The sequence below is a fragment of the Pagrus pagrus genome (assembly GCF_965226575.1).
Source record: "Pagrus pagrus genome assembly, chromosome: 19".
In the NCBI taxonomy this organism is placed as follows: domain Eukaryota; kingdom Metazoa; phylum Chordata; class Actinopteri; order Spariformes; family Sparidae; genus Pagrus; species Pagrus pagrus.
Genome location: NC_140203.1, coordinates 18,946,717 through 18,956,216, shown reverse-complemented (window position 1 = coordinate 18,956,216; position 9,500 = coordinate 18,946,717). Strand labels below are relative to the sequence as shown.

The window sequence follows — 9,500 nt, the reverse complement described above, 5'->3', positions numbered from 1 at the left end:
ACCTAAACAAATCAAATATAGAATTAAAGTCATATGTACCAGGACTTTTTTTCTTTTTCTTTCTGTAACACACTGTGCAATTGTTGAACTGTGAATCCCTACAGCTCACTGCAGCAACCTAGTGGACAACAAGCATCATTACAGCCTCAAACACCGGCAGCTTCATAAGAAAGAAATACAAATATAAAACTCAGATTTAAATAATGTGTTTGTTTTAGCGGATATTCGAGGATATTTTTAAACCGAAATGCGTCCCAGCTCAAAAAGAAGACTGTTACCATCCATCACCACCTTATCTTTTACACAAACCATGTCAATTACATTCAGATTACTATCATATGTTCCTAACACCTATTAAATCCACTATCCACTCTATTACAACATGTTATAATGCATCAGTTCAAATATGATACAGCTATGGATAAATGTGTGTGATCCATCTTCATCTACAGCAGCGATGTCATGACTTCCTCCTTCCTAGCCCGTCAATGTTTTCTGTATAAGTGGACTACGGGCAGCTGTGGCTCAGGGGTAGAGCCAGTGCCTCATCATCATCATCATCACAAGGTCACTAGTTCAATTCCCCTAGTCTACATGTCAAAGTGCCCTGGGCCAGATACTGGCACCTTGTATGGCAGCCATGATACAGCTATTGAATAAATGTGTGATCCACCTAAATGTCAAGTCATGACTTCCTCCTTCCTAACCCCCCAATGATCTGTGGCTCAGGGGTGGAGCCATCAGAAGGTCACTGGCTCCCTGCTCTGCATGTCAAAGTGTCCTTGAACCCCAAACTGCTCCTGATGTGCTGGCTAGAAAGGAAAGGAGGAAGTCATCACATCACTGATGTAGATAGATCACACACATTTATTCCATAACTGTATTATGTATCATGGCTTAGTGGACTACAGGTGTCTGTGGCTCAGGGGTAGAGCTAGTGTCCCATTATCAGAAGGCCACTGGTTCAATTCCCCTGGTCTGCCTGTCAAAGTGCCCTGGGCAAGATACTGAACCCCAAACTGCCCCTGATGTGCTGGTTGGCACCCTGCACAGCAGCCACCACCATCAGTGTATGACTCACTGTAAATCACTCTGGACAACAGCATCTGCTAAATGTAAATGAGCAACAAACAGCCCAGAACAAAAATACAGCAGTGGAACAATATACAACAAGTTAAATGTAGCAATTACATTTTCTGGCAAGTTTCTGTTAATATCAACAAGTTCAGGGGTTCTGTATCTTTCCCAAGGACACCTTGACATGCAGACCAGGGGAATCAAACCCCCCTAACAAGACACTACCCCTCAGCCACCATGATACAGTTATGGAATAAATGTGTGTGATCCATCTAGAGCTACAGCAGTGATATGATGACTTTCTCCTTCCTAACCAGCACATCAGGGGTGGTCTGGGGTTAAGTATCTTGCCCAGGGCACTTCAACATGATAACAAGACACTGGCTCTACCACTGAGCCACAGCCACCCATGGTCCACCAAGACACAGAACATTGAGTGGTTAGGAAGGAGGAAGTCATCACATCACTGCTGTAGATGGATCACACACATTTCTTCCATAACGTATCATGGCTTAGTGGACTAAGGGCAGCTGTGGCTCAGGGGTAGAGCCAGCGTCTTGTTATTGGGAGGTCGCTGGTTCGATTCCCCATGTCTGCATGTCAGTGTCCTTGGCCAAGCTACTGAACCCCAAACTGCCCCTGATGTGCTGGTCGGCAGCCACCACCATCAGTGTATGAATAACTGTGAGTCGCTTTGGACAAATGCACCTGCTAAATGTAAATAACAAACAGCAGTGGAACAATATATAACAAGTTAAATGTAGCAATTACATTTTCTCCAGTTTATATTTCTGTTAATATCAACAATATGAAGATATTACTGGTGATGGACACGGTATTGAACACGTCATTCCCTTGAGTTTAACTGACGTTAAAAATACAAAATCATCTCTTATTTCATCATTTGCTTTTGATGCATCCTCTAAATCCAAATCTGTTCATGTAAATCTGTAAAACCTTTACTCTGTGTACGACTGTAAAAATAAAAGCAGTTTTCTGTCTTTTGTACAACAGCAGGAATCCAGAAAACAACATGAAGTGTACAGCGTCTCTTAAAGATGGAATACTTCTCTCTATCAAGGTTGATTCACACACAGTCGAAGTACAACCAGCGGACCTGGTGCTTTGGATTAAACTGACATCTGTGTCTGAGCAGCTCATCCAAACATTAACAGTTAAGCCAGGATTAGCTGTTGAAATATAATCAAAATCACAATATGGTAATATAATACGTGTTATATTCAAATCGCAAGAAGCTGCAATTTTTCGACAAAGGTCATATACAGCATCATACTGAAATTCTGTAGAGCTGCAGAGATGCTCTGGCCTATATATCTCATTCCAGATCCAGATGTGAGAAAAGATGTTTGTTTTGTTTGTTACAGTGTCACATCATCACAATTTCAATATTTGTGTCAGCAAAAATGAAAACTGTGATGCACAAGTGATCATTCCCCCTGCTCGTGACTCACATCGCAAACCTGTCAAAATAATCGCACATTGTCGCCCCGCTGTAGGCTCAGTTCTGCCAGTTTCTTGGAATCGTAAATGTGTTTCATTCAGCTTAATCCATCAATATCAATGCCGTATTAAGATGCTGCCACAACATCCTGATCCATAACAGCAGCTGACGTGGTGTGCACTGAAAACTCCGATTTGCAAAAAGTGTCTCATGTAGGAAAACGTTCATCTTGACTGAACAGTAAGGTTCATCCAAGCAGCAACATGAGAGTCTGCTGAGGCGGCAGTGAGGCCAAACATCGTTTAAAACTAACTCTACAATGAATGTATAATACATTTAATTTCATTACTGCGGCAGATGGATTTAATGCATAGTGGAATAAAAGTGTTAACATACTGTTAGATGAGAGTGACACTGATAACAACGTACCAGCGTCACGCAGCCAGTGGTTGACCTTTGGTTGACTTTTCCTTGAGTGTTCTTAGGACGAGGACAGATTGTGATAGTGGCCAGGAAAGGACATGTGTGTGATAAGTGGAGGTCGAGTATTCATCGAGTAGTCGTAAGGTTTGGGTGGGTAGATGCAGGCAGGCCTCTGCAAAACGATATGTCGAAGCTTTAAAGGGTCACTCCTTAAACATTTAAAGACAGTTATCAGAGAGATAAGTGGGCAGAATTCTGATGCTTGTCCAGAGCACAAGAAAAACAAATGATTGGCACTCAGACTGGAACGTTCATCATTTAGAAAAGCTAATATGTTAATTTACAGCTGTCTCCATCCATGGAAACTCACATTTCAATTGACGAATCACACTTTTTGTTTGTTTTACACCAACATATAGTGAGTTTCCTCGTCCTCACGACTGGAAAAACTCTTTCAGCATCATTCTGTTACAGTGCCACAGATGTTTTCTCCAGTAATTTCAAGTATCTTAAAGTTGTTTCAGAAAGTTTTTGGCCCAACATAGATCTAGCATCCGACGTCGTCGTTGAGTCGGTGACGTCTAAACGTCGATGGCCACCCCGTGTTTCGTAGAGATCACGTCCCTGGTTCCCGTCAGATACATGAGCACAGAACACAGGTGAGGAAGCGTCGCCGTGGTGCTGACGTACAGCCAGTAGGGCAGCGGCGCCGTGTTGCCGAAGGGACACACCCACAGGCCGTGGCGCACGGCGTCCCGCACGTGGTGCGTCGCCATGGAAATGAAAAGCATCCACGGCAGGGAGCACCAAGCGTCTTTGAGGCGTCCGATCCACATGAGGAAGCGGAGGGAGAGGCAGAGGAGGGGGATGAGAGAAGAGCAGTGTAGAGGAGGACGCTGAGGGAGCGAGACGGCAGCCTGGAGGGAGAGAGGACATCTCGTTCAGCAGAATATCATTCAACAGTCTACAATATTATTACTGCAAGGACGGTCTGTCTCACTACTGATCAGAGCTGCAATGATTAACTGATCACAAGGATATTAAGTGCCAGCTATTTTCAATTGATTGTTTTAGTCATTATGTTATATATATTATGTTCCAGCTTCTTAAATGTGAGGATTTATGATGGTAAATAAAGAGTCTTTGGGTTTTGGACTGTTGGTTGCACAAAGAAGCAATTTATTATAGACTGAACAATTCAGTGTTTAACATTGAAAATGTTAGGTCTTAATGGCACTGAAACATACTGGGATCACTTCACCTCACATTATGTTAAGAAACAAATGTTTTTAATGATTTTATTTTAAAGTTTGTGTAAATCACTGAGGATATCCCAAAAACTTAAAGTTTAAAGTACAAATTAATGTAATCGTTAGCTGCAGCCCTACTACTGATAAGCAATTGGTTTGATTTTTGTCAGATTTTAAAGGCACTTCTCACTGAACAATGAACATTATCCCATTATGTATCAGTTTATACTGAAAACATTCAAGCTTATCATTCAAAGGGGTTTACGGGGGATTATTTGTTTGGGATTACGATTTATACAGCTTTATTTTCTTCCACATATCGATTTGCACTGCCACATCAAGATGTTGTGCAACGTGGGGAAAAAAAGAGTTAGACACAGTACTGCTACTCCTTTGGCTGGAAACTTAACTTCTCCAAATTGTAATGTAACAAAAGCATGTCTCTGGTCATTTAACGTGTTTCCAAAGAATGCACAGTATGTAAAAGTGGTCCAGATCACTGCCTCTTTACCATTTATTTGTTGAAAGTACTAAATATTTCAGAATTTCATTCTCTCTGGTATTGTTTTCCTGTCCTCTTTTAGTAGAAATCAGATCTTCAGCAGAGCCACAGAAATGGCCTGAATTGACAGGACCACACATCATCACACAAACGCCTTCCATCTCCGTTCAAACACTGACAGACTCTCTACTCACCGCAATCAGTGCAGAAAGTCGTGATTTTTTAATGTTATTCATTTAATTTTTAGATTTTTCTTCTCGTGTTTCTTCAGTTTTAGCCTTGTAAAACTCTGGCACACAAATCTGACCATACAGAAAGCAGTTTGTCTTTTCTTCATGCCTAGACTTAATAAATATGATTACGCACCCTCAGCAAAAGTGCAGCTCTTACCTTGAGTGACAGGGATCCAGCCATGTAGAAGTGGTCCAGGTCTATGATTGATGCCAGCAGGCCGGCCAGCAGCACCTCATACAGGTCGCTCTTTTTCCTCAGTCCAATAACAACAGCCCACGACCACAGCCCCACCAATCCGTGCGTGGCGTTGTCCAAGGCGGCGCGCAGCCACAGATGATTCTGGATGACCGACAGCTGGAGGGCGTGGTCCGCCACCACGCAGAACATCCCAAGTCCTGCAGACGCCAGCAGAGAGGCGGAGCTGAATGTCTGTAGGAGGGCCTGAGCTTTCTCCGTCTCCACAGCCAGGCTGAGGGGCACGGGAGCACCTTCTCGCCCGAGGCCCACCCCCAATAACGGGGACGAGGCGGGGGAGGAGTCGAGCTTGGAGTAGAATCCTTGCATGTTGACAGATGGCTGTGGGGGCCAATCGCCAGTGAAGGTCAGCAAGAGTCAGGTAGACTGGAGAAGGAAGGGAGGAGAGGGGTTAATGAGAGGAGATGAAAGAGAAGAGGAGATGTGGGGTAAGGAAGAGCAACATGAAAGACAAGTGAGAGGGCAGCTAAAAGACTATTGTGTGTTGTCACATTACTGGAATTTCTAAGTTTGATACAATAACTTGAAAAAATTCAATATCTTTTCTGAGAGCAAGGGGAAAAACTGACAAATTTAGACTTTAAAAGATGGAACATATAAGATCTTAACATGAAAACATAATATAAAAGAAATAGACACTTTTTCAAAGAAACATTAGTGTTTTTTACTCTTTAGATCATGTCTTTATAAGAAAAAATATACAATTGTGCAGAGGTGGGTGTGTGTTGAGTTGCTGTCAGAGAGTAGAGACAGCTAGAAAGCGCAGCTGGTGTTTAGATTCAGGAGAATGTGGAACTGTTTAAACCAAAACTGTAAAAATATGTGTACACAAACAAAAACAAACAATCAACTACTCAGTTACTGGTGAAAAGGCAACCAGATCATCACATAAACAAAAGGTGCATAAGGCCGAACATCCTTTCCTGGATCATTCACACCATATTGTCATGTGTGTATTATTACCACAATATACACATTTATTTTTAGGTATCTCGGATATCGTGGATATTGCGATATCGTGACAGTCATATGGATGTAAATGGATACAAACTATACTAACAGAACTTCCCTGGATGAGAGTTACTTAGTGCTGTTTCTTCATAATACTAAATGACGCTCTAGTGAGACTTCAGACAGGAAGACGACTCTTTTGCACGCTCAGTCCTTAGTTTATTTTTCCTACCATCCTTTCATCCACTCCACTCACTCATAATTGTCTGTCAATTTATATCAGCTGCTCACATCAGCCAGGCACATCCATCCACCAGCGCAGCGACACACCCTCACTGTTAGCCTATCACCCTGCTGCTGTCTTTTTAAAAGTATGATTGTCTCCTGCCTCCGGTTCATTCATGCTGCCGTTTTGTGAGCGCCCTCCACCTCCCCATCGCTGCCCAGTCTTCGTAGATTCACCATCTTCATCGTTTTATCAGCCCATCTGTCTCACAAGAGTCATCCACCACCACCACCACCACCACCACCACCAGTGCCTGGACTCTGTGGGGGGGATTCTTCTTGCTGCTGCTCACTTTGATCACGACATCTCCATGTAGAATCTGAGCAGCAGAGACTTTCTGACCAGACTATCGCATATCATCTTTACTTCATTCACTAGATTGAACTGTGCTTTGTACAAAAGATACACATAACAAATATATATATATTGCTGTTTGCCATTTAAATTACACATTCACAGATTGATTACAACAGTGCCTATACAATAATAAAAAATCTTATGTTGTGATATCAAACATAGCAGTTTCATCTGTCCCACTGTGATCTCTCAGATCAAAATGATCACATATACAATTCAACATCATTTGGATTTCAATTGAGGCATAGCTCCACATATGTATTTAAAAAAGACACTTGGATTGCACATTTAAAATGCACTGCATGCGTTCACAGCAGTCCTGCTCTAAAGGTTATATCCTGAGAAAGACACAGTTTAAAGTGAACTGATCCACAGACAAAGGAAGACAAAAACCCTGAGACAACAGTCGTAATGTAGCTCCTCTCTTCCCATTCAAACATAGCGTGTTCATTTCAGATACTACTGTTCATGTTGCCTTCTGAACCCAGAGGGAGGATAAAAATAGGTCTCTGTCTCTCATGCCACTGAGTGAAATGTAGGACAGCCTCTAATGGCATCTACCCGAATTTATCCGAACGTTACAGTCTCTGGCTTTTAGAAAACACATCGTACGTTATCATGAAAATTTAATTAGCTAGTTATTTTTATCTCCTGCTGATAGCTCCCTGGCTATCTGTCCTAACGTCAGCCATGACGTTAACTAACTGTGGTCATTCTCATTCACGTGTTTAAGAAGAATAATGTGTCAGATAACGTTAGCTACAGGCTAACAGGCTACAGGAACAGCGCCGACGATGACAGCTAGCTAGCTAGGAGCTAACAGGCTAATAGTGACAGCGAGAGATACGCTTTGTGTAGGCGGACAGCAGCTGTCACGATTAGCTCTGCTAAAACAGCGCTGAATTACACAACATGACACGATTCAGTTACACTCAGTGTGCAATTCCGTTGCATATCGGTTAACTCAAGTGTCTTTAAGTCAATTTTTCATCAGCCGGTTGATAAATATCACGGTACTCACCCCATGTCCCTGCATTAGTTATCTATCCGTCAGGCTCGCACTACTTCTGCTGGTTTTTGTTGTAGTGTTGACGCTCGGCGGCGCTTTGCCGCCACCCACAGGTCATGAGGAAACTGCAAGAAACCAGAAGGTCCTCTGTCTCTGAGGGGGTTTCTGCTTTGTTCCCTGTAAATAAGGTATAAATGTATTTCTTGGGAATTCAGTGTATGATGAATCCACACCTCCTTCACAGTGAAGAGTATATAGTCAAAGCATAAATGTCGGAGTGGTAGATAAATAAAAACCCACTTTAAAGAGGCTACCTTCGTCTGTCTTATTATAAGAATCCAGCCACCAACTTTGCTGAGTCTTGTGATTATGGGTCAGCCCTTTGCTATTTATTAAAATGTAATTTAAAGACAGTAAATGCCAGAGGTTGGGTGAGAAGCCCTTTCTTTGTTCAGGGGACTTCAAATAACACTGTTAATTATTCAGATGTCCAGTTGTGGCCTTTTTTCAACTTCAATCAGTCTTACATTAAATATTTAGGCCTGTTCAGTAGTTAGTCCAACATGTCAATAGTCTAATACATTTTGAAAAAAGACTTTAATCACTTATTTATAAACTGTGGTTGTGTTTTAGGGAATCTAATACATCATGGGCTCTGACCATACTGTCAATAGCACTCAGGTTAAACATTATCAACAAACATTAGCCTGATAGATTCATTGTTGAACAGCCTTGTTTTCTGGTCAGTCTTTGAATTTTTGGGATGGGGATGGAGAGCTTGAGGTGATATTTATAAATGTCAAGTTATTTTCATCAAAATTATTCTGTCAGTCATTTTCTCGATTGATTGATTAGTCGTTTGGTTCACGAAAACTTCAGAAAATGGTTAAAATAAAATGTGACTTTTTTTTCTTGTCATAGTTGACAACTAATTAACAAACTGACTTATCATCCCAGGTCTAGCTTTAAACCTCCTGTCGTGGTTTGAGTTCATGCGTTGGTTATTTCCTGTTTTATGTTGTAGTTCTCTCCTCATGTGTCGTGTTTTGCGTTTCACTTAAAGTTCGCCTTTTGCTCTTCTAACACCTTCAGCTAAAAGTGATGTGAGAAATACTGAGAGTTGTTGCCTGTTTTCTGCATAAACAAACCATCCCATCATTTCTGGTCAGTTTTAACCATAGCGGAGGAGCCACTATAAACACTCCTCGCCACAAAAACATTAATCCTGGCTACGGCAGAGCAGCCTCTGGAAGTAACGGAGCAGAGGTGAGCATTTCTAGAGGCACTGAATAAGTAACATAAATACAGTGAATGGAAAAGTGAGACAGGCATATATAATAATAATGATCTTATAATAAGTTACTTATTTGAGAAATGATGTTTGGGATACATGGACACATGTAACACCTGATAGATACAGGTTCTCTGAGCACCACCAGAGGGTGATAGAGACCACAGAATGAACAAAAACAAAACACTGAAACTAACTATTGTAACAAAATGACACTGTCTGACACGGTCTGCAGCCTGTGTCTCTCATTAAAGGTGTATTCTTCTCCTACTGATGTTTTTGGATCCTAAATGTGTTTGAGACTAATTAAATGAACAGCACTGAACTAACATGTAAAAAAAATGTATTCTTGTACGTGACTGCTGCTTTTGAGTTTGCTCAAATGTAATCTATTTTTAATGAC

At 41.6% G+C, this 9,500-nt stretch overlaps 1 protein-coding gene across 1 annotated transcript; it reads right to left on the bottom strand.

Moving 5' to 3' along the window:
- Positions 1–341: 341 nt before the first annotated feature.
- On the bottom strand, positions 342–7,898 carry tmem267 (transmembrane protein 267). Its single transcript, XM_084383672.1, has 3 exons — positions 7,819–7,898; positions 5,105–5,569; positions 342–3,879 (listed from the first exon to the last, which is right to left on the bottom strand). The coding sequence occupies exons 2-3, from the start codon at positions 5,510–5,512 to the stop codon at positions 3,544–3,546; spliced, it is 744 nt and encodes a 247-aa protein (XP_084239798.1). The 5' UTR covers positions 5,513–5,569; positions 7,819–7,898; the 3' UTR covers positions 342–3,543.
- Positions 7,899–9,500: the final 1,602 nt, after the last annotated feature.